Source organism: Oncorhynchus nerka, linkage group LG4 (genome assembly GCF_034236695.1).
Source record: "Oncorhynchus nerka isolate Pitt River linkage group LG4, Oner_Uvic_2.0, whole genome shotgun sequence".
NCBI classification, from domain to species: Eukaryota; Metazoa; Chordata; class Actinopteri; order Salmoniformes; family Salmonidae; genus Oncorhynchus; species Oncorhynchus nerka.
The window spans coordinates 24177844-24203478 of record NC_088399.1 but is presented as its reverse complement, the minus strand read 5'-3'; the positions used below and the strand labels follow the sequence as shown (position 1 = coordinate 24203478).

The window sequence follows — 25635 nt, the reverse complement described above, 5'->3', positions numbered from 1 at the left end:
CTCATTAATCAGTGTTAGAGTGGGATCCCCTTAATCAGTGTTAATCAGTGTTACAGTGGGATCCCCCTCATTAATCAGTGTTACAGTGGGATCCCCCTCATTAATCAGTGTTAGAGTGGGATCCCCCTCATTAATCAGTGTTACAGTGGGATACCCCTCAATAATCAGTGTTAGAGTGGGATCCCCCTCATTAATCAGTGGTGTTACAGTGGGATCCCCCTCATTAATCAGTGTTAGTGTTAGTGGGATCCCCTCATTAATCAGTGTTAGAGTGGGATCCCCCTCATTAATCAGTGTTACAGTGGGATCCCCCTCATTAATCAGTGTTAGAGTGGGATCCCTCTCATTAATCAGTGTTACAGTGGGATCCCCCTCATGAATCAATGTTACAGTGGGATCCCCCTCATTAATCAGTGTTACAGTGGGATCCCCCTCATTAATCAGTGTTAGAGTGGGATCGCCCTCATTAATCAGTGTTACAGTGGGATCGCCCTCATTAATCAGTGTTACAGTGGGATCCCCCTCATTAATCAGTATTACAGTGGGATACCCCTCATTAATCAGTGTTACAGTGGGATCCCCCTCATTAATCAGTGTTAGAGTGGGATCCCCCTCATTAATCAGTGTTACAGTTGGATTCCCCTCATTAATCAGTGTTAGAGGGGGATCCCTCTCATTAATCAGTGTTACAGTCGGATCCCCCTCATTAATGAGTGTTAGAGTGGGATCCCCCTCATTACTCAGTGTTCCAGTGGGATCCCCCTCATTAATCAGTGTTAGAGTGGGATCCCCCTCATTAATCAGTGTTACAATGGGATCCCCCTCATTAATAAGTGTTAGAGTGGGATCCCCCTCATTAATCAGTGTTACAGTGGGATCCCCCTCATTAATCAGTGTTAGAGTGGGATCCCCCTCATTAATCAGTATTACAGTGGGATACCCCTCATTAATCAGTGTTACAGTGGGATCCCCCTCATTAATCAGTGTTAGAGTGGGATCCCCCTCATTAATCAGTGTTACAGTGGGATCCCCTCATTAATCAGTGTTAGAGTGGGATCCCTCTCATTAATCAGTGTTACAGTGGGATCCCCCTCATGAATCAATGTTACAGTGGGATCCCCCTCATTAATCAGTGTTACAGTGGGATCCCCCTCATTAATCAGTGTTAGAGTGGGATCCCCCTCATTAATCAGTGTTACAGTGGGATCCCCCTCATTAATCAGTGTTAGAGTGGGATCCCCCTCATTAATCAGTATTACAGTGTGATACCCCTCATTAATCAGTGTTACAGTGGGGCCCCCTCATTAATCAGTGTTACAGTGGGATCCCCCTCATTAATCAGTGTTAGAGTGGGATCCCCCTCATTAATCAGTATTACAGTGGGATACCCCTCTTTAATCAGTGTTACAGTGGGATCCCCCTCATTAATCAGTGTCAGAGTGGGATCCCCCTCATTACTCAGTGTTACAGTGGGATCCCCCTCATTAATCAGTGTTAGAGTGGGATCCCCCTCATTAATCAGTATTACAGTGGGATACCTCTCATTAAACAGTGTTACAGTGGGATCCCCCTCATTAATCAGTGTTAGAGTGGGATCCCCCTCATTAATCAGTGTTAGAGTGGGATCCCCCTCATTAATCAGTGTTAGAGGGGATCCCTCTCATTAATCAGTATTACAGTGGGATCCCCTCATTAATCAGTGTTACAGTTGGATCCCCTCATTAATCAGTGTTACAGTGGGATCCCCTCATTAATCAGTGTTAGAGTGGGATCCCCTCATTAATCAGTGTTACAGTGGGATCCCCTCAATAATCAGTGTTAGGTGGGATCCCCCTCATTAATCAGTGTTACAGTGGGATCCCCTCATTAATCAGTGTTACAGTGGGATCCCCCTCATTAATCAGTGTTACAGTGGGATCCCCCTCATTAATCAGTGTTAGAGTGGGATCCCCCTCATTAATCAGTGTTATTAATCAGTGTGGGGATCCCCTCATTAATCAGTGTTACAGTGGGATCCCCTCATTAATCAGTGTTAGAGTGGGATCCCCCTCATTAATCAGTGTTACAGTGGGATCCCCCTCATTAATCAGTGTTAATCCCCTCATTAATCAGTGTTAGAGTGGGATCCCCCTCATTAATCAGTGTTATTAATCCCCTCAGTGTTACAGTGGGATCCCCTCATTAATCAGTGTTACAGTGGGATCCCCTCATTAATCAGTGTTAGAGTGGGATCCCCTCATTAATCAGTGTTACAGTGGGATCCCCCTCAATAATCAGTGTTACAGTGGGATCCCCCTCATTAATCAGTGGTGTTACAGTGGGATCCCCCTCATTAATCAGTGTTAGAGTGGGATCCCCTCATTAATCAGTGTTAGAGTGGGATCCCCCTCATTAATCAGTGTTACAGTGGGATCCCCCTCATTAATCAGTGTTAGAGTGGGATCCCTCTCATTAATCAGTGTTACAGTGGGATCCCCCTCATGAATCAATGTTACAGTGGGATCCCCCTCATTAATCAGTGTTACAGTGGGATCCCCTCATTAATCAGTGTTAGAGTGGGATCCCCCTCATTAATCAGTGTTACAGTGGGATCCCCTCATTAATCAGTGTTACAGTGGGATCCCCCCTCATTAATCAGTATTACAGTGGGATACCCCTCATTAATCAGTGTTACAGTGGGATCCCCCTCATTTATCAGTGTTAGAGTGGGATCCCCCTCATTAATCAGTGTTACAGTGGGATCCCCCTCATTAATCAGTGTTAGAGTGGGATCCCCCTCATTAATCAGTGTTACAATGGGATCCCCCTCATTAATCAGTGTTAGAGTGGGATCCCCTCATTAATCAGTGTTACAGTGGGATCCCCCTCATTAATCAGTGTTAGAGTGGGATCCCCCTCATTAATCAGTGTTACAGTGGGATCCCCTCATTAATCAGTGTTACAGTGGGATCCCCCTCATTAATCAGTGTTAGAGTGGGATCCCCTCATTAATCAGTGTTACAGTGGGATCCCCCTCATTAATCAGTGTTAGAGTGGGATCCCCTCATTAATCAGTGTTACAGTGGGATCCCCCTCATTAATCAGTGTTACAGTGGGATCCCCTCATTAATCAGTGTTACAGTGGGATCCCCCTCATTAATCAGTGTTAGAGTGGGATCCCCCTCATTAATCAGTGTTACAGTGGGATCCCCCTCATTAATCAGTGTTAGAGTGGGATCCCCCTCATTAATCAGTATTACAGTGTGATCCCCCTCATTAATCAGTGTTACAGTGGGATCCCCCTCATTAATCAGTGTTACAGTGGGATCCCCCATTAATCAGTGTTAGAGTGGGATCCCCTCATTAATCAGTGTTACAGTGGGATCCCCTCATTAATCAGTGTTAGAGTGGGATCCCCTCATTAATCAGTGTTACAGTGGGATCCCCTCATTAATCAGTGTTACAGTGTGGATCCCCCTCATTAATCAGTGTTAGAGTGGGATCCCCTCATTAATCAGTGTTAGAGTCCCCCTCATTAATCAGTGTTACAGTGGGATCCCCTCATTAATCAGTGTTAGAGGATCCCCTCATTAATCAGTATTACCCCTCATTAATCAGTGTTACAGATCCCCTCATTAATCAGTGTTACAGTGGGATCCCCTCATTAATCAGTGTTACAGTGGGATCCCCTCATTAATCAGTGTTACAGTGGGATCCCCCTCATTAATCAGTGTTACAGTGGGATCCCCTCATTAATCAGTGTTACAGTGGGATCCCCTCATTAATCAGTGTTACAGTGGGATCCCCTCATTAATCAGTGTTACAGTCCCCTTAATCAGTGTTAGGATCCCCTCATTAATCAGTGTTACAGTGGGATCCCCCTCATTAATCAGTGTTACAGTGGGATCCCCTCATTAATCAGTGTTACAGTGGGATCCCCTCATTTAATCAGTGTTAGAGGGGGATCCCTCTCATTAATCAGTGTTACAGTGGGATCCCCCTCATTAATCAGTGTTAGAGTGGGATCCCCCTCATTAACTTCTTATTAATCAGTGTTACAGTGGGATCCCCCTCATTAATCAGTGTTACAGTGGGATCCCCCTCATTAATCAGTGTTACAGTGGGATCCCCTCATTAATCAGTGTTACAGTGGGATCCCCCTCATTAATCAGTGTTACAGTGGGATCCCCCTCATTAATCAGTGTTACAGTGGGATCCCCCTCATTAATCAGTGTTACAGTGGGATCCCCCTCATTAACCAGTGTTACATTGGGATCCCCCTCATTAATCAGTGTTACAGTGGGATCCCCCTAATTAATTAGTGTTACATTAATCAGTGTTACAGTGGGATCCCCCTCATTAATCAGTGTTACAGTGGGATCCCCCTAATTAATCAGTGTTACAGTGGGATCCCCCTCATTAATCAGTGTTACAGTGGGATCCCCCTCATTAATCAGTGTTACAGTGGGATCCCCCTCATTAATCAGTGTTACAGTGGGATCCCCCTCATTAATCAGTGTTACAGTGGGATCCCCCTCAATAATCAGTGTTAGAGTGGGATCCCCCTCATTAATCAGTGTTAGAGTGGGATCCCCCTCATTAATCAGTGTTAGAGTGGGATCCCCCTCATTAATCAGTGTTAGAGTGGGATCCCCCTCATTAACTTCTTATTAATCAGTGTTACAGTGGGATCCCCCTCATTAATCAGTGTTACAGTGGGATCCCCCTCATTAATCAGTGTTAGAGGGGGATCCCTCTCATTAATCAGTGTTACAGTGGGATCCCCCTCATTAATCAGTGTTAGAGTGGGATCCCCCTCATTACTCAGTGTTACAGTGGGATCCCCCTCATTAATCAGTGTTACAGTGGGATCCCCCTCATTAATCAGTGTTACAGTGGGATCCCCCTCATTAATCAGTGTTACAGTGGGATCCCCCTCAATAATCAGTGTTAGAGTGGGATCCCCCTCATTAATCAGTGTTACAGTGGGATCCCCCTCATTAATCAGTGTTAGAGTGGGATCCCCCTCATTAATCAGTGTTAGAGTGGGATCCCCCTCATTAACTTCTTATTAATCAGTGTTACAGTGGGATCCCCCTCATTAATCAGTGTTACAGTGGGATCCCCCTCATTAATCAGTGTTACAGTGGGATACCCCTCATTAATCAGTGTTACAGTGGGATACCCCTCATTAATCAGTGTTACAGTGGGATCCCCCTCATTAATCAGTGTTACAGTGGGATCCCCCTCATTAATCAGTGTTACAGTGGGATCCCCCTCAATAATCAGTGTTAGAGTGGGATCCCCCTCATTAATCAGTGTTAGAGTGGGATCCCCCTCATTAATCAGTGTTAGAGTGGGATCCCCCTCATTAATCAGTGTTAGAGTGGGATCCCCCTCATTAACTTCTTATTAATCAGTGTTACAGTGGGATCCCCCTCATTAATCAGTGTTACAGTGGGATCCCCCTCATTAATCAGTGTTACAGTGGGATCCCCCTCATTAATCAGTGTTAGAGGGGATCCCTCTCATTAATCAGTGTTACAGTGGGATCCCCCTCATTAATCAGTGTTAGAGGGGGATCCCTCTCATTAATCAGTGTTACAGTGGGATCCCCTCATTAATCAGTGTTAGTGGGATCCCCTCATTAATCAGTGGATCCCCCTCATTAATCAGTGTTACAGTGGGATCCCCCTCATTAATCAGTGTTACAGTGGGATCCCCCTCATTAATCAGTGTTACAGTGGGATCCCCTCATTAATCAGTGTTACAGTGGGATCCCCCTCAATAATCAGTGTTAGAGTGGGATCCCCCTCATTAATCAGTGTTACAGTGGGATCCCCTCATTAATCAGTGTTACAGTGGGATACCCCTCATTAATCAGTGTTAGAGTGGGATCCCCTTCTTATTAATCAGTGTTACAGTGGGATCCCCCTCATTAATCAGTGTTGGTGGGATCCCCCTCATTAATCAGTGTTACAGTGTGTTAGGATCCCCTCATTAATCAGTGTTACAGTGGGATCCCCTCATTAATCAGTGTTACAGTGGGATCCCCTCATTAATCAGTGTTAGAGTGGGATCCCCCTCATTAATCAGTGTTACAGTGGGATCCCCTCATTAATCAGTGTTACAGTGGGATCCCCCTCATTAATCAGTGTTACAGTGGGATCCCCCTAATTAATCAGTGTTACAGTGGGATCCCCCTCATTAATCAGTGTTAGAGTGGGATCCCCCTCATTAATCAGTGTTACAGTGGGATCCCCCTCATTAATCAGTGTTACAGTGGGATCCCCCTCATTAATCAGTGTTACAGTGGGATGTTGCTGCTGTTGATCTGACTGAGTTCATGTTTGATGTGCCCTCAATATTCTCACTCTGAGAGCGGGAGGCAGTCAGCCCAGGCAGCGAGGGAGAGCGGGAGGCAGTCAGCCCAGGCATGGAGGGAGAGCAGGAGGCAGTCAGCCCAGGCAGGGAGGGAGAGCGGGAGGCAGTCAGCCCAGGCAGGGAGGGAGAGCGGGAGGCAGTTAGCCCAGGCAGGGAGGGAGAGCAGGAGGCAGGCAGAGAGAGAGGCACTAAGTGAGCCTCGCGGGGAGCAATTAGAGACATCTCTGTGAAATAAACACGATGAGGAGGCTCTATTAATGAGTTCCCTACCCACTGACTGCTCCCTCCCTCCCTGCTCCCTGTTCCCTGCTGCTGGGCCTGAGTCAATAGAAATACATTCATTAGTTCAATCAGTCCAACACAACAGCCTTTGAAGTGTATGTGGACAGCCAAGGTGTTATATTATTGCGTTATAGGATAGCAGTGATGCTCTGATTTCCATCGTTCTGGGCTCCCTGTGTCTAATCCTTGATCTTAGATTTGTTAGATCTTACAATGTAATATAAATATTCTACACAGTCTAATATGTTGACCACAGGGCACTGATTCTACACTGGTGTTAAGCCTCTGCTTCTGAAGTGTAGGTCTACACTGAATAACTGGTAGAATACCATGTACAGGCCTACACTGAATAACTGGTAGAATACCATGTACAGGCCTACACTGAATAACTGGTAGAATACCATGTACAGGCCTACACTGAATAACTGGTAGAATACCATGTACAGGTCTACACTGAATAACTGGTAGAATACCATGTACAGGTCTACACTGAATAACTGGTAGAATACCATGTACAGGCCTACATAGGAAATAGCACACATTAATGGACTGAATGTAATACATGACAAAAATAATGTCTACCTCAGGTAAGGTAGGATAGAGTTTTTGTGCATTTTCAGCTATTACGTTTTGGAGCTCTTTTCCTCTTCTGTCCATCTTTCTCCTTCTTCTCTCCCAGCTACTGTGGGGAATAACAATCAGGCAGTATATAGGTCAGCCTAGCTGAGGAGCACCATTCACTACCCCTCTTTTACCTCTCTCTCCATCTTCCTCTCTATCGCTCTCCCTCTTTTACCTCTCTCCCTCCACAATCCCCTCTAAATAGCTCTCTTCATCACCCTATTACTAGACTGAGCAGCTTTGAAAATGTGTTCATTTTCTCATTATAGGCCAAGTTGTATCTGATTTACCACCTGTCAATCATCTGAAACTGTTTACCAAATGATAGGTCTGAAACCACTGGTGGGTCACGGTTGTATTATAAGTTGACGCTGGAAATATGTTAAGGTTTTGTGTCCGATGTGTCACTTGAAAAATGCATATACAGTTGATGTCCGAAGTTTACATACACTTAGGTTGGAGTCATTAAAACCTGTTTTTCAACCACTCCACATTTCTTGTTAACAAACTATAGTTTTGGCAAGTCGGTTAGGACATCTACTTTGTGCATGACACAAGTCATTTTTCCAACAATATTTTACAGACAGATTATTTCACTTATAATTCACCTTATCACAATTCCAGTGGGTCAGAAGTTTACATACACTAAGTTGACTGTGCCTTTAAACAGCTTGGAATATTCCAGAAAATGATGTGATGGCTTTAGAAGCTTCTGATAGGCTAATTGACATCATTTGAGTCAATTGGAGGTGTACCTGTGGATGTATTTCAAGGCCTACCTTCAAAGTCAGTGCCTCTTTGCTTGACATCATGGGAAAATCAAAAGAAATCAGCCAAGACCTCAGAAAATTAATTGTAGAGCTCCACAAGTCTAGTTCATCCTTGGGAGCAATTACCAAAAGCCTGAAGGTACCACGTTCATCTGTACAAACAATAGTACGCAAGTATAAACACCATGGGACCACGCAGCCGTCATGCCACTCAGGGAGGAGACGCGTTCTGTCTTCTAGACATGTACTTTCGTGTGAAAAGTGCAAATCAATCCCAGAACAACAGCAAAGAACCGTGCGAAGATGCTGGAGGAAACAGGTACAAAAGTATCTATATCCACAGTAAAACGAGTCCTTTATTGACATAACCTGAAAGGCCGCTCAGCAAGAAAGAAGCCACTGCTCCAAAACCGTCATAAAAAAGCCAGACTATGGTTTGCAACTGCACATGGGGACGAAGATCGTACTTGTTGGAGAAATGTCCTCTGGTCTGATGAAACAAAAAAATAACTGGCCATAATGACCATCGTTATGTTTGGAGGAAAAGGGGGGATGCTTGCAAGCTGAAGAACACCATCCCAACCATGAAGCATGGAGGTGGCAGCATCATGTTGTCGGGGTGCTTTGCTGCAGGAGGGACTGATGCACTTCACAAAATAGATGGCATCATGAGGCAGGACAATTATGAAGCAACATCTCAAGACATCAGTCAGGAAGTTAAAGCTTGGTCGCAAATGGGTCTTCCAAATGGACAATGACCCCAAGCATACTTCCAAAGTTTTGGCAAAATGGCTTAAGGACAACAAAGTCAAGGTATTGGAGTGGCCATCACAAAGCCCTGATCCCATAGAAAATTTGTGGGCAGAACTGAAAAAGTGTTTGCGAGCAAGGAGGCCTACAAACCTGACTCAGTTGCACCAGCTCTGTCAGGAGGAATGGGCCAAAATTCACCCAACTTATTGTAGGAAGCTTGTGGAAGGCTACCCGAAACATTTGACCCAAGTTAAACAATTTAAAGGCAATGCTACCAAATACTAATTGAGTGTATGTAAACTTCTGACCCACTGGGAATTTGATGAAAGAAATAAAAGCTGAAATAAATCATTCTCTCTACTAATATTCTGACATTTCACATTCTTAAAATAAAGTGGTGATCCTAACTGACCTAAGACAGGAGATTTTTACTAGGAAAAAATGTCAGGAATTGTGAAAAACTGTATTTGACTAAGGTGTATGTAAACTTCCGACTTCAACTGTACATACACATTTGAGAAGTCCTTTTTGAAAAATATGTTTACCACAGTGCCAAAGAACACACAAGGCAGAGGCTTAAAATAGCTAAATAAAACTTTAATAAGTCTAGTTGCAAATGTACATAAATTGCACAGCCACATTGTTTTGAATATATCATCAACACAAATTCCTCTGTACATTATTGTTTTCACCACTGTTGTCCAAGGAAGCAGAATCCAGCAAATACTTCACTTTCAACATACTTACAAAAGTATTTTCTAAGATATTAGAAAACATACAACATCTTTCACTTTATTTATAGATGTATATTTAGTTTATAGTATTTTTCTCACTGGCTCTAACTGTACTGTATGTATAATGAGTTTGTGTGGCTAGAGACATCATCACCACATTTCTCTCTCTGACTCTCCTATATTCTTTAACAACTTAATGAAGGTGGAACAGAGCTGGGATGCTACCAGAAACATACCCAAGATTTAGAATTGATAGCCAAATGCAATGACATTGCATTCCCTATTTCTATGGAAGTGGCTTCATGTTGTGTTGCCCTGGTAATACTAATAGATCATTAGAAGGTTTATACCAGTATTAATCTAGCTGATTTGGGAGAGTTGGCATTTCAATGGCACAGGCTAGTTTGTAAGGTAGGGTTCCACGGTAGAGGGCTACGGATGAGAAGTGGAGACTACTCAGGGGACTAGACTTAAGTCCCTAATATCACAGTCAGTACTCTCTTTTCCCCTTCAAACTCTGGAAATAAAATACATCATTGTTGAAGTTTGAGCCAATCATCTGAAATCTAGTGGTTCGGTAGTGCACTCCACTACATGGCTAATCAAGCCCGGAGTGCACATTTCTGCACTCCAAAAGATGGAGTTTTTATGGAACGTAGACTAATAATGCTTCAAACCCAATTTTAAAAGTGCATAGAGCTGGGCTGATGAGAAATGGGATTTTGTGCTTGTGTTTCTCTTTCTCCACAATTGATTGGTCATAGAATGCTGGACGTTTGGATTCTCCCTGTCCTCTACACACCTGAAATCATCCAACACCTCTCAACAGTAAATTGTAATTTTACATTTTTTTTGTTGCAACTATTAATTTTAAAGTGGTTTTCCCTTGATCGAAAAAGAGAACAATGAATGTGGCGGTGGAGAGGAGAGACTTAGATCTACAGGCTAAAACCTGGAGATCTAACTGAACAGGACAGATGACTGACTGAGCTATTTACAATTTACATGATGTCATATCGATCGATAGAGCAGTATTATTGAACACAAGGTACATAAAAAAAACAATTTTTAACATTAGGTAAAAATATTGGGAACATTTCATTTACACTCGTCTCCAAGCCTGTCCAGCCTCTTGATACATTAATCGTTATCATATACAGTACCAGGCAAAAGTTTGGACACACCTACTCATTCATGGGTTTTTCTTTATTTGGACTATTTTCTATATTGTAGAATAATAGTGAAGACATCAAAACTATGAAATAACACATATCATGTAGTCATGTAATCATGTGGTAACCAAAAAAAGTGTTAAACGAATAAAAATATATTTTATACTAATGTGTACGCTAATAAATCGGGAAGCAAGTACAGGGAGTGAATTTAATAAATAAACAAAAATGGAACAAAACAAGAAACACGAGTAGCGTACAAACATGAAACATGGAGTCAATAACGCCTGGGGAAAGAACCAAAGGGAGTGACAGATATACAGGAGGTAATCAGGAAGGTGATGGAGTCCAGGTGAGTCTCATGAGGCCAGGTGAGCATAACGATGACAGTTGTGCATAGTAATGAGTAAACTGGAGACAATGAGCGGCAGAGAGGGGGAGCAGGATTATACGTGACAGTACCCCCTCCCTGACGTGCGGCTCCAGCCGCAGGACGACGACCAGAGGGACGGTCCCGAGGACCAGCAGCAGGCCGATCTCTTCTGCTGAGGCGCGGGAACCTGCAGAGCCAGCTGAGTCACGGGAACCTGTAGAGCCAGCTGAGGCGCGGGAACCTGTAGAGCCAGCTGAGGTGCGGGAACCTGCAGAGCCAGCTGAGCAGCGGGAACCTGCAGAGCCAGCTGAGGCGCGGGAACATGTAGAGCCGGCTGAGGAGCGGGAACCTGTCGAGCCAGCTGAGGTGCGGGAACCTGCAGAGCCAGCTGAGCAGCGGGAACCTGCAGAGCCAGCTGAGGCGCGGGAACATGTAGAGCCGGCTGAGGAGCGGGAACCTGTAGAGCCAGCTGAGGCGCGGGAACCTGCAGAGCCAGCTGAGGCGCGGGAACCTGCAGAGCCAGCTGAGGCGTGGGAACCTGTAGAGCCGGCATGGAGCCCGACGAGCTAGCTGAGGCATGGAAGCCTGACGAACCAACCGAGGCTTGAGAACCTGTCGAGCCAGCTGTCACGGAAGCCTGACGAGCCAGCTGTCACAGAAGCCTGACGAGCCAGCTGTCATGGAAGCCTGACGAGCCAGCTGTCATGGAAGCCTGACGAGCCAGCTGTCATGGAAGCCTGATGAGCCAGCTGTCATGGAAGCCTGACGAGCCAGCTGAGGCATCCCTGGTTGCTTCTGCAGCTGCCCTTGGACCCGACGTCACCAGTAAAAAAATCATCCCTGTTGCTTCCCTTTGGTGAGGTGTTATTCTATAACGCGTACGCTAATAACGTGTACGCTAATAACGTGTACCCTAATAACGTGTACGCTAATAACGTGTATGCTAATAATCGGGAAGTAAGTACAAGGAGTGAATTTAATTAATAAACGAACATGGAACAAAAGAAGAGACACGAGTAGCATACAGACATGAAACATATAAACAGAGTCAAAAACGCCTGGCGAAAGAACCAAAGGGAGTGACAGATGTAGGGGAGGTAATCAGGAAGGTGAGCGTAACGATGACAGTTGTGCGTAATAATGAGTAAACTGGTGACAACTAGCGCCAGAGAGGGGGAGCGGGAGTAGACGTGACATATATTTTAGATTCTTCAAAGTAGCCACCCTTTGCCTTGATGACAGCATTGCACACTATTGGCATTCTCTCAACCAGTTTCATCTGGAATGCTTTTCCAACAGTTTTGAAGGAGTTCCCACATATGCTGAGGACTTGTTGGCTGCTTTTCCTTCATTCTGTGGTCTAACTCATCCCAAACCATCTCAATTGGGTTGAAGTTGGGTGATTGTGGAGGCCTGGTCATCTGATGCAGCACTCCATCGCTCTCCTTCTTGGTCAAATGCCCTTACCCAGCCTGGAGGTTTGTTGGGTCATTGTCCTGTTGAAAACCAAATGATAACCCCACAATGCGTAAACCAGGTAGGATGGCGTATCACTGAATTCTAAATAAATCCCTGACAGTGTCACCAGCAATGCACCCCCACACCATCACACCTCCTCCATGCTTCACGGTGGAAACCACACATGCGGAGATCACCTACTCTGTGTCTAACAAAGACATGGAGGAAGGAACCAAAAATCTCAAATTTGGATTAATCAGACCAAAGGACAGATTTCCACCGGTCTAATGCCCATTGCTCGTGTTATTTTTGCCCAAGCAAGTCTCTTCTTCTTATTGGTGTCCTTTAGTAGTGTTTCTTTGCAGCAATTTGACCATGAAGGCCTGATTCACACAGTCTCCTCTGAAGAGTTGATGTTGAGATGTGTCTGTTACTTGAACTCTGTGAAGCATTTATTTGGGCTGCAATCTGAGGTGGAGTTAACTCTAATGAACTTATCCTCTGCAACAGAGGAAACTCTGGGTCTTCCTTTCCTGTGGCGTTCCTCGCAAGAGCAAGTTTCATCATTGCCTTGATGGGTTTTGCTACTGCATTTGAAGAAACTGTCAAAGTTCTTGAAAGGTTCCATATTGACTGACCTTCATGTCTTAAAGTAATGATAGACTGTCATTTCTCTTTGCTTATTTGAGCTGTTCTTGCCATAATATGGTCTTTAACTAAATAGGGCTATCTTCTGTATACCACCCATACATTGTCACAACACAACTGATTGGCTCAAATGCGTTAAGAAGGAAATACATTATTATAACAAGGCACACTTGTTAATTGAAATGTATTCAAGGTGACTACCTGGTTGATAGAATGCCAAGAGTGTGCAAAGCTATCATCGAGGCAAAGGTTAGCTACTAAATATATTTAGATTTGTTTAACACTTTTTTTGGTTACTACATGATTCCATATGTGTTATTTCATAGTTTTGATGTCTTCACTACTATTCTACAATGCAGAAAATATTAAAAATAAAGAAAAAAAACTTGAATAAGTAGGTGTGTCCAAACTTTGGACTGGAAACTGTATATAATAGGATATATAATCACATATTATATATGTTTATTTCTGTAGCAACTCATAAAAAAAGAAGTTCATCATCTTCCTATATTGGCAACCGAAAACAAAAGCTAACAGTCTGGCGCTACCATTGGTTATAGCACCAAAATGAAGCATGCAGATTTCATCACTCATATTAATTAATCTGTAAAGGTAAGAAAAAGGAATAGAAAAATATACCAAATATAGATGTTGAAATGTCTGGTGGGGGCGAGCCGAACAGCAGCTATCGGATCATTCAGAAGGACTTAAACACCCAATTTTAAGACCAACTGTGTTTGAGTAGCATCTTCACATTCAGAAGAGAGAGAGAGAGGGAGAGAGGGAATGAAGGAGAAGGGGAGAGAAATAGAGGAGAGAGAGAGGGAGAGAGGGAATGAAGGAGAAGGGGAGAGAAATAGAGGAGAAAGAGGGAGAGAGGGAATGAAGGAGAAGGGGAGAGAAATAGAGGAGAGGGAGAGAGGGAATGAAGGAGAAGGGGAGAGAAATAGAGGAGAGAGAGATGGAGAGAGGGAATGAAGGAGAAGGGGAGAGATAGAGGAGAGAGAGAGAGGGAGAGAGGGAATGAAGGAGAAGGGGAGAGAAATAGAGGAGAGAGAGAGGGAGAGAGGGAATGAAGGAGAAGGGGAGAGAAATAGAGGAGAGAGAGAGAGGGATAGAGGGAATGAAGGAGAAGGGGAGAGAAATAGAGGAGAGAGAGATGGAGAGAGGGAATGAAGGAGAAGGGGAGAGAAATAGAGGAGAGAGAGATGCTTGAAAGCGAAGTGGGAGGTCACAGTCTCGATGCAGCATGCTTCATTGACATTAATTTACAAACAGGAGTTTTAAGAGTAACATTCTTACTTAAGAGTTTTAAGAAAAAGTAATATTCTAATCTGTGAGGTCACGTGACCGACACCAGTCCAGTGTATAGTATAATGTTGTGTTAAACAACACAACTCTCTCTCTCCTTGTACTACAGGGGCTATGAGACCAACCATGGCTGGTGGGAGGAGCTATAGGAGGACAGGCTCAGTGCAATGGCTGGAATGGAGTTTTGGAATGGAGTCAAACATGTGGTTGCCATGTGTTTGATACCATGTCTGACCATTCATTCCATTCAAGCCATTACAATGAGCCTGTCCTATAGCTCCAAATGCAGAGGGACACACAACCAACATACAACATTGATTCAACGTTGATTCAACATTAATGATGAAGCACTAAAGCAAACCTCGACCCAACCAGGTCTGTCCAGAAAACCTGGATAAACTAAAGGTTTAGAAGAAATAAAATAGCATTCTAACTATTTAATCTGTTGATGGTACTACTCACAGTATAGCTGCAGTCTCTCCCCCTATGCCCTATAATACACAGTATAGCTGCAGTCTTTCAAATATAACTATATCTCATGTATACTTTATAGAGGAAAAAAATAAATATGCATACATCTATATTAAATATCATTAATATAGTCTCACATATAGTTCATTATTTAGGGTTTATAATACATTACGTGATGTATTTATACAGTATATGTATTCCTTTACAAATCCACAGTATTATAAGTTGTGCCTTTTATGGCAGGAAGAAGGGGGCTGAAGGACAAAGTAGAGGTGTGTTCCTTACTTAAGGCGTTTCATGTACCAATGACTTTCACAAAGTGCACTATGTAGGGGACATGGGGGTAGGGGATAGTGGGGCACTTTGGAACACACTCAGGGACTTAAAAATAAAGATCAGTTTGGACAAAAAATATTTCAAAGCTCCTATTTGGTTTTTAAAAGAATGAGATAAGATCTAAATAAACCATTGTTTTTGTTATTGTTTTGTACAAGGTCCACATAACCTGCTCCTAGCAGAGAGAAGAAGAGAGGAGGTCAGGAAAGGAGAGAAAAACAGAGAAGAGAAAAGAGGAGAGGAAAGGAGAACAGAGAAGAAGAGAAGAGAAGAGGAGAGTAAAGAGGTTTTCGGTGACTATCTGACAGACAATGTGTTGATTATATAGTGGTTTGACCCAAGCTTTAGGGAAGAGAGCCTGAAATTGTCCCAGCAACTGCATACATCCAATGGAAACATCCAAGTCGATTGATTGACGGAGAGTTCAGTTCATGTCTACAGCTTGTCCCGGCTTCTCCTCTGCAAGGCCCATCTGGTGTTCAGCTCTGGCCATTGATTCGCTGTCTCTTTCCTGGTCTGCTGTCTGTCAAACTGAAGACCCGCCTCCTCGCTTGGCCCCAGGCAGTGGTCTCCTCACTCACATTCTCCTCACCATGTAGTGTCCATATAAGCAAGTGTCCTCTACAAGCACCAGCCAACACACACACACACACACACACACACACACACACACACACACACACACACACACACACACACACACACACACACACACACACACACACACACACACACACTCTTTCTCTCTGCCTCTAGCAGTTGCTGCTGTTCCTGAACTCTCCGTTCTCAGTGATCTGGAGCTTGGTGGGGTTGGTGGGGGAGATGCCGTTACGGGTCTGCATGCTGTAGCGCTCCTTCAGCTGGGTCAGGGCACTCATCAGACGGGCGTTGGCCGTGTCCAGGGACGCTATACGTTTCTCCTGCAGAGAGAGATAGAGAGAGAGAAACACTGGATTAGAGAGGTAGAGACGGAGGAAAGTGGTAGACAGCAACGAGAGAGATACCAAATATAGACCTGTGCAAAGATAGGTGGTGAAGTACACAGACAACTAGACAAGCAGACACATTCATGTAAACATTTTATTGTAGTTTCCTGCTCCTGTTAGTGTCTGTGTGCGGGGTTAACTGAATCATCTATAGTCCTGTCGCATTCATTCACCAGAGGTCTAATTCACTATTCACCTCTCTCTCTTCTCTCTCTCTCCATAATGAGCTTTCCACATTCATGCTCCCTGTCTGTTGACTCAGGGAGAGGCTCACTGCCTTACCACCGCCAGTTTGTTTCCACACTCAACTCCCATTACTTTACTGTGAGGATGAGCTGTGAGTGTGTGTGTGCATCGCTGTCTGTGAGTTGACATTGAGGAGTCTTTTAACACTAGATCTATTCAACTTTGTTTAACTCACATAACTCATACGTTTGTGTGTATGCAACATGTCTGGATCAGAAAATGCTACAACACAGAGCAGGAGATAGAATTTACAGTTCAAATGAGTCACCTTGTCTCAACACGCTTGTCGACAGACAGGCTAGAAGAATAATGTAAATGTAGGTATTAGTTAGTCTGTAAGACTAAAGCAGAGAGTCGTGCTGCGCTCAGCCATCCGAGCCTAGTCACTGCCACAGAGATCTGACAGCTTGAATTAAACACCTCTATGTATTTCCACGTTCTGTCAGCCTTCACGTCCTGTAGCAGACGACACACTCCCACACACGCAGAGGGACGGATGTACACACATAACAATACATCCCAATATGTTGTGCACAGTCGACTAGGAGCTACATGGGCTTCTGGGTATTCTTCAAGCGTCTCTCTATATGAGGTTTAAACATTGCAAACAGGAAGTGCGTGTGTGCGCTCAACTCATTCTAAGATGTTTATAATGACCTGCAGTACTGTTTCATGACACTAGGGACCGCCCTGCTCTCTCTATTTATTTGATTTGATTTGTTTAATTTAACCTTTATTTAACTAGGCAAGTCAGTTAAGAACACATTCTTATTTACAATGACGGCCTACCCCGGACGACACTGGGCCAATTGTGCATCGCTCTTTGGGACTCCCAATCATGGCCTGATGTAATACAGCCTGGATTCAAACCAGGGACTGCAGTGACACCTCTTGTACTGAGATGCAGTACCTTAGACCCCTACGCCACTCGGGGGCCCTATGGGGCTTTAAACAGTCAACAAACTGACTGTATGGAGTTGTATATGTGACTGACTCTCACCTGTGCATCAATGATCTTCTGTTTGGAGTCAACCACAGCCTGCATGTCATTGTGATCTTTCTTTAGCTCCTCTTCCACCGACATTAACCTGGACACACACACACACACACACACACACACACACACACACAGTTAAAGGGACATTAGCAGCACAAAGCACAACATACACCCAGCGTATGAAATAAGGTATAGTATGTGGATACAGAACAGAATCATGTGTACTGTGTGTTACTCTGGCTCACACTAGTCTGGCAGGACCTTCCAGCTGTATGGCAGACTACAGACTGGAACTGAGGCATTTGCTGGTCTGTACTTTAGATCTGTATGTAGAGTATAATATGTTTCATATAGTTATTAGAATGAGGGTCTCTTGGGACTGCTGGTCTGCTATGCATTTAGGAGGTGTGTGTACAACTTCTAACTGAGTTTGTGAGAGGTGTGTGTAGGGGTGTACAACTTCTAACTGAGTTTGTGAGAGGTGTGTGTAGGGGTGTACAACTTCTAACTGAGTTTGTGAGAGGTGTGTGTAGGGGTGTACAACTTCGAACTGAGTTTGTGAGAGGTGTGTGTAGGGGTGTACAACTTCTAACTGAGTTTGTGAGAGGTGTGTGTAGGGGTGTACAACTTCTAACTCAGTTTGTGAGAGGTGTGTGTAGGGGTGTACAACTTCAAACTGAGTTTGTGAGAGGTGTGTGTAGGGGTGTACAACTTCTAACTGAGTTTGTGAGAGGTGTGTGTAGGGGTGTACAACTTCTAACTGAGTTTGTGAGAGGTGTGTGCATCTCGGTACTCTTGTCTGCAAGGCGTTTTAGAAATATGGATAACAGTACATTCACTTGAATTGAGTTTGTGAAATGTGTATGTATTGATTTGTGTGTGAGTGTATGCTTGTGTGTGTGTGTGTGTGTGTGTGTGTGTGTGTGTGTGTGTGTGTGTGTGCGCGCGCGCGCATGTGTGCTTGTCTGTGTGTGTGCTTGTGTCTGTGTGTGTGTGTGTGTGTGCGCGCGCGCATGTGTGCTTGTCTGTGTGTGTGCTTGTGTCTGTGAGTGTGTGTGTGTCGGCTCTAATTGAGTTAGCAGGGTTCAGTGTGACGCGGATCTGAAAGGAACATGGAAGCTGTATGTCTTCTGACATCACAGACCAGGAGATAACATCAGGAACACACAGCAGATAACATCACCCATCCATCTCCCTTTCTCTCTTAGCATAACTCCCTCTCCCCCTCTTTCGCTCTGCGTATGCTTGCTCTCTCTTACCAAATCTTTCTCTCTTTCTGTTTCTCTCTTCATCTCTATCTTACTTTCTCCATCTCTCACTTTCTCTTACTTTCCCCAGTCTCTGTCTGGAAAGGGTCTGATCCCCACACCTTATGTACCTGCTTATAATACCCTTCATCTGGAGGTCCTTGTCATCCTGCTGTCGTCTCAGGCGTTCCTCAGACTCCTCCAGCCGTGCCTGGTACTCCATCAGCACCTTTTGAGCACCGTCGTCCTGACCCTTCAGACGAGCCTCATACTCCTCCAGCTTCTGGACCGACACACGCAGCTTCTCCTGGAGGACCACAATCTCCTGCTGGTACTGGGGGGGTTAAAGGAGACAGATAGGGTTAAAGGAAGAGTCAGAATAATCTTCAACAACAATACAGCCACCTCCTGCTGGTACTAGAGAAAGGAGAGAGAGAAAGAGAGTGTTTTTATTATCATCATAGTCATCATCATATCATCATCGTCATTAACACTGCAAAACCGATACTTATGTCAATGGCGCCAACCCATACTGGCCCATTCAATTGTCCTGTTGTTGCTAGGTAGAGGTGGTCAGTGAAGAGAGCAGTAACCGGCATTGTTATCATCACAATAATCGCTGTCAATGTTCTCCTCGTCACAGTGGTCCCTAAGGTAGACCTTGACAGGTGTATCAACTCATTTCCATAATTTCCTCACCATTTTTGCTTCTTATCCAATTTATTCTTTTTCTGTGCACCTGGTTCCATTTCAAGTTTTAAACAGTAAAATATTGAAGGGAAACTGAAACTTGGACAGGGCAGGATTATAAGTGTGGAAGTGTTAAAGGCTGTAAGTAGACATTAGCCAACACTCACAGTAAAACTTCCAACTTTTCTAAGCCACCAGTATTCCTGAGAGAGATGAGTTTCTTTTCCTTCCATGTCCCAAATCCCCACCAGCACTCGAATTTGATCCCTAACCTCTAAAACTGGGGACTTAAGTGGAGTACTGTTCCAGAAGAGAGGAGGAGAGGGATTCAACCTCCGCAGCTCAAGCCCTGGACTCCGGGAAAAGCTTGCCTTGACCTCCCTCCGGACCTGTGAGCGGTCCTGAAGAGGAGAGGGTTGGTGCTGTCTGAGAAATTAGGAGTCTAATCAAATCCTGCCTGGCTTCAATAAAACACACATCCGGGCTCCTTCAGCAGCATTCAAGGGAAGCCAGGTAGAAACGCAGCACACCTCATCAGAGAATATGATTAAAAAGTTGACTCAACGCTGTCCTTCACAAGAACACTGGACCAAATGTGAAATATGAATAAAACTATGAAAATAAGTGCCGCTCACTGTCAATCCCCTATTTTCTCTTATTTTCTGCTTCATAAAATCATGTAAGCATGATGTGCAGCAGAGGTGTGTGTGACAGCCAATAGGCAGTGGAGGTGTGTGTGTGTGACAGCCAATCAAAGCATTGAGTGCTGGCAGCCATTGGGATGAGAAGCAGGTGAAGGAGCAGCAGCAGAAGCGGGAAGCATTCTCCCCGCACACACACATGGACATACACACACACATGGACATACACACACACATGGACATACACACACACATGGACATACACACACACATGGACATACACACACACACATGGACATACACACACACACATGGACATACACACACACATGGACATACACACACACATGGACATACACACACACAGACATACACACACACATGGACATACACACACACATGGACATACACACACATGGACATACACACTCACATGGACATACACACACACATGGACATACACACACACATGGACATACACACACACATGGACATACACACACATGGACATACACACTCACATGGACATACACACACACATGGACATACACACACACATGGACATACACACACACATGGACATACACACACACATGGACATACACACACACATGGACATACACACACACACATGGACATACACACTCACATGGACATACACACACACATGGACATACACATACATACATGGACATACACACACATTCACAATTTGACTGTAAGAGTCTAGGAATACCTGGTTGAAATCCTTTGACCATATAAAATGAGTATCTGTTATTAGAGATGAAGGTTTATTGTGAGTGATTGTAAGTTGTAAGGGGGTAGGGTTAAGGGTAGGAGTGAGGGCTTGACATTGGAAGTTGAGGGGAGTAGAGAAAGTGCTGGTTAAAGTGCCAGGGGGGTAGTGTTGAGGGTTAGGTGGAGAGGAGGTGTCTAAAGGGTGGGTGCTGAGAACTGGGGTACTGGGAGGTTAAGGAGGTTACATGGAGTTTGGTTTGTGACGTTACCTTCTCGGCCTGAGTGAGATCCTCTCTGTTTCTGAACTCGGGGTCCATCCCCTCATGGTCTACATACTGAACATTCATATTCAACAGCCAGGCAGCCGTACGGTCCAGTGCATTGGGCTTCACTGGGGAGGGGGCCTAGTGGAACCAACACAACACACACATGAGCTGAGCCGAGAAGGACACACACGTCATATGGTACACACACACCGACATACGGTACATAGTACATACACTACATATCCATAGGATGTGGACATCTGCTCGTCGAACATCTCATTCCAAAATCATGGAGTTGGTCCACCCTTTGCTTCTATAATAGCCTCTACTCTTCTGGGAAGGCTTTCCACTAGATGTTGGAACATTGCTGCGGGGACTTGCTTCCATTCAGCCACAAGAGCATTAGTGAGGTCGGGCACTGATGTTGGGGCGATTAGGCCTGGCTCGCAGTCGCCGTTCCAATTCATCCCAAAAGGGGTTTGATGGGGTTGAGGTCAGGGCTCTGTGCAGGCCAATCAAGTTCTTCCACACCGATCTCGACAAACCATTTCTGTATGGATCTCGCTTTATGCGCAGGGGCATAGTCATGCTAAAACAGGAAAGGGCCTTCCCCAAACTGTGGCACAAAGTTGGAAGAACAGAATCGTCTAGAATGTCATTGTATGCTGTAGGGTTAAGATTTCTTTTCACTGGAACTAAGCGGCCCGAACCATGAAAAACAACCCTAAACCATTATTCCTCCTCTACCTAACTTTACAGTTGGCACTATGCATTGGGGCAGGTAGTGTTCTACTGGCATCTGACAAACCCAGATATGTCCGTGGGACTGCCAGATGGCGAAGTGTGATTCATCACTCCAGAGAACGCGTTTCCACTGCTTTGGAGTCCAATGGCGGCGAGCATTACACCACTCCAGGCGGCGCTTGGCATTGAGCATGGAAACCCATTTCATGAAGCTCCCGACGAACAGTTCTTGTGCTGACATTGCTTATAGAGGCAGTTTGGAACTCGGTAGTGAGTGTTGCAACCGAGGACAGACGATTTATACGCGCTTCAGCACTCAGTGGTCCCGTTCTGTGAGCTTGTGTGGCCTAACAATTCGTGGCTGAGCCGTTGTTGCTCCTAGACGTTTACACTTCACAATAACAGCACTTACAATTTCTTAGCAGGGTAGACATTTTATGAACTGACTTGTTAGATAGGTGGCATCCTATGGTGCCACAATGAAAGCCACTGAGCTCTTCAGTAAGGCCATTCTACTGCCAATGTTTGTCAATGGAGATTGCATGGCAGTGTTTTCGATTTTATACACTTATCAGTAATTGGTTTGGCTAAAATAGCCGATACCACCAATTTGAAGGGGTGTCCACATACCTTTGTATTTATAGTGTACATCCACACGTACAGAGTATGTACACACAGGAATAAGCTTGAAATGCACATGGAATGTATAGAACACTAAAGCAGAGTGGCGTGTTTGTGTATGTGTATGTGTGTGTGTGTGTGTGTGTGTGGTGTGTGTGTGTTGGCTGGTGCTTGTAGAGGACACTTGCTTGTGAGTGCTTGTGAGAGAGTGTGTGTGACAGGGTTTCTGTTGTTTTTTGGCTAATAAAAATCTATTAAAAGCCTTTTGGCCGGTGAAAAAAAATGAAAAGCCGATAAAACTGTTGCTGGACAAAATGAATGTATAAAAAAATCTCATTGCAAAATAATGCTTTTTAGTCATTGATGGAAATACCAGTCGATGCAAATACATTTGACCGTCATGCTTATCGGTCTGCTGGAGTAAAACACATGATTTTATAAGTCCATTCATTGCACAACAATTCTACATGCAAATGAGTGTTAACAGTTTTGGTGCACGATTAAAAAGAGCTACTACTTTTTATTTCTCAACTGGTAATTGAAGAGCGCCTCCCATTCACCATCAAGTCCAGACAACAGGATATCAGTGCGTCACCCACCACTTTACAATGGAGGAAGTATGCATTTTGAAAACATATTTCATTGTTTGAAACTTGAATGTTTTATTTCATATTGTTGGACATGTCTTACCGTGCTTCAAAGTAGCCTATAGGCAAAATCCGACCATGGAAACGTGGAGGCAATTCTTTTATAAAACTTCATAGGCAGTGCATGATTTTCACGTTTCTACCATTCTGCGTGCCAGTTATGATTTTCATATGCACATTTTCGTGGAACAGTTTCATTTTAATAAGAACGTTTTCATTTCTCAAAATCGTTGATCTGAATTAAAATGCTAAAAATGGAATAGTTAAAAGTTAACTAATGCGAGATCACCAGCCTCTGCCATATGGACACATTGATACACCGTGATCCATTGGCGGCTAAAGAAATGAGCGCATGGAACTCATTGTCCATAGGTCAATGCAGCAGTAGACCTAGAACTTCCACTGCTCTTTCACACTGAGGATTGGTGATTATCCATGGGGAGATTGTTGGAAAGTTTTTTTCAAATAGCATACATTAGCAATGGATGTTAGAAAACACTTTCCTACATTTTTGCACAGCAGCCCAGGTATTTCTATGCTTGCGCATGCTCACGTGCTCCCTCAACATTATCAAGGCAGAGAAACCAGACACATGCTCATGCGCTCCCTCAACATTATCAGGACAGAGAACATGCTCATTTCTCATGCTCATTTCTCACCTGGAGCATTCCAAACAAAAGACTATGAAAATAATTGACAAATATCATAAGTGAACAAAAATGTTTCCAGGTGAGCTGTTTAGAATTTTGGCAAATGTTTGAAAATGACGTTTTATTGGCTGCTTCATTACACGAGTTGCGTGTTCTGCATTACCATAATCTACATGTGACTTCTGTTCTTCTGATCACTGTGGGTGGAAGCCCTAATGGGCAGCCAATGCATATGGGTCAGGTACATTTCTCAAATGGCCGGTAAATTAAAATCTTGTCCGTCAACACATTTTCCTAACAGAAATCCTGGTGTGAGTGTGTGTGTGTGTCATTAGATGTGTCAGTTATGGTAACTGACAGTTGGTGAGAACACTGTGGGATCCAAAACAGTCCGCAACTGAAACCTTTGAAAATGACTGGATATCTGTATTTGAATCTAAAATATGGTGAACTGAATTAATTAAAATATATTAGCTAAAATGTTGCTCTGTCATTTCATTATCAAATACCAAGGTCAAGACAGGCAAGAGATTTCAACTGAATATATGATGTTCGTCAGTTTAGTCAGTCAGTTAGTAACATGTTAATGTGATGTTAGTTGAGGTTGTACAATATCATAATTTCTACACTGGATTGAGACAGGATCATTTCATAAACTATACTTAGTCCGTTTTGATTACAGCTGTGTTACACGGATTACAATTATAGTTGCAATCTCCTCAGTATAGCATTGCTCTATTAAAAATACATGCATCAGCAGACAGAGCTGAAAACCAGTTAGTGCATCCTGACAGCGACTCAATCAAGCATTGATTTTCTTCTCAATGTCTCTCTCTAATCCACCTGTTATATATATCTAATGGCATTCAAAGAGGAAGAAAGACGACATTAAAACAAATCCCCGAGAGGGCTGTCATGACGTGGCCCTTTCTGGGTGTAGATCATGGCCTCCCCCTCTCTTTCTCTCACTCTCCCTCTCCTAAACCCAGGTTTTATTGCCCCAGGTCGTAAATACCACAGATACTCTCCCTGACCATGCAATTGAGAGAGAGTTTCACAGTAAGACAAAGGGATTCTCCAGGCCAATTCTACTACGTCCCAGAATTTGAGAATGGAACAATACTCCGATTTTGGAGAATGTGTAAATGGTCGGTGGAGAAGCCAGCTACGACCCGGTCCGTTTTGGTTCATGTTTGTGACCTCATGAAAGACATTACAGCCACATTACCCTAACTCTGTTTATACAGGTACCTCAGTTATGAGGTTTGCATCTAATTATTGTATAAAATGAATGAGTAAAGACTAAATAATTTGTGAAATTATGTAATGTGAGGTTAACCTTAAATTTAAGAGGTTTAAAATTTTAAGTATTCCCTGTAAAGTTTAACTAGTCAGCGGCCACGCCCCCGTGAGCATAGACATGATCTGGCGTCATGGAACCGCCTTTTCTATTGTTACGAATAAAACCCACTCCTGAGGAAATTCACATCAGACCACGCAAACACCAGTGTAAGCTAAGGTTGCAATGGTTGTTAAATTCCTAACCATACCACGTGGAGCATTGGCTACACGGCTGGAAATGGTTCAACTCTGAGACTATCGATCCCTACAGAATAAGAACAAATCTTAGATACTAATTACTAAATTATGTAAAGCTAGGATGCAAATACCGACAACCGCCAAAACATCTATTCGAAGAACAATGGATGCCTGACGTATCCATTACAACAGACAATATCAGGAGCCGCTGATAAAGCTACCACCATGAAAGACATTGTGTCACGCCTGCTCCTGCTCTTTCTCCCTCTGGCACACAAGGGCGCCAGACTCCACAACATTACGCATTCAAGCCACCTTCAGTACGTCACCT

The 25635-nt window shown here is 44.0% G+C and overlaps 2 protein-coding genes across 6 annotated transcripts in view; both read right to left on the bottom strand.

Moving 5' to 3' along the window:
• LOC135571500 (protein starmaker-like) overlaps positions 1 to 11621 on the bottom strand; it is a 45501-nt gene extending 33880 nt beyond the window's left edge. Inside the window, exon 1 of the mRNA XM_065018087.1 lies at positions 11170 to 11621. Within this exon, the coding sequence (XP_064874159.1) occupies positions 11170 to 11621 (452 nt within the window). The remainder of the gene's footprint in view (positions 1 to 11169) is intronic.
• Positions 9366 to 25635, bottom strand: part of LOC115126089 (disabled homolog 2-interacting protein-like) — a 296491-nt gene continuing 280221 nt past the window's right edge. For 4 of the 5 annotated variants that reach the window (XM_065017370.1, XM_065017371.1, XM_065017374.1 and 1 more), the window contains 4 exons: positions 21107 to 21241; positions 18900 to 19102; positions 17525 to 17612; positions 9366 to 16212 (listed from right to left, as the gene is read on the bottom strand). In XM_065017370.1, the coding sequence (XP_064873442.1) occupies positions 16045 to 16212; positions 17525 to 17612; positions 18900 to 19102; positions 21107 to 21241 (594 nt within the window). In that variant the 3' untranslated portion in view covers positions 9366 to 16044. The remainder of the gene's footprint in view (positions 16213 to 17524; positions 17613 to 18899; positions 19103 to 21106; positions 21242 to 25635) is intronic. The other variant, XM_065017372.1, reaches the window with a different exon arrangement.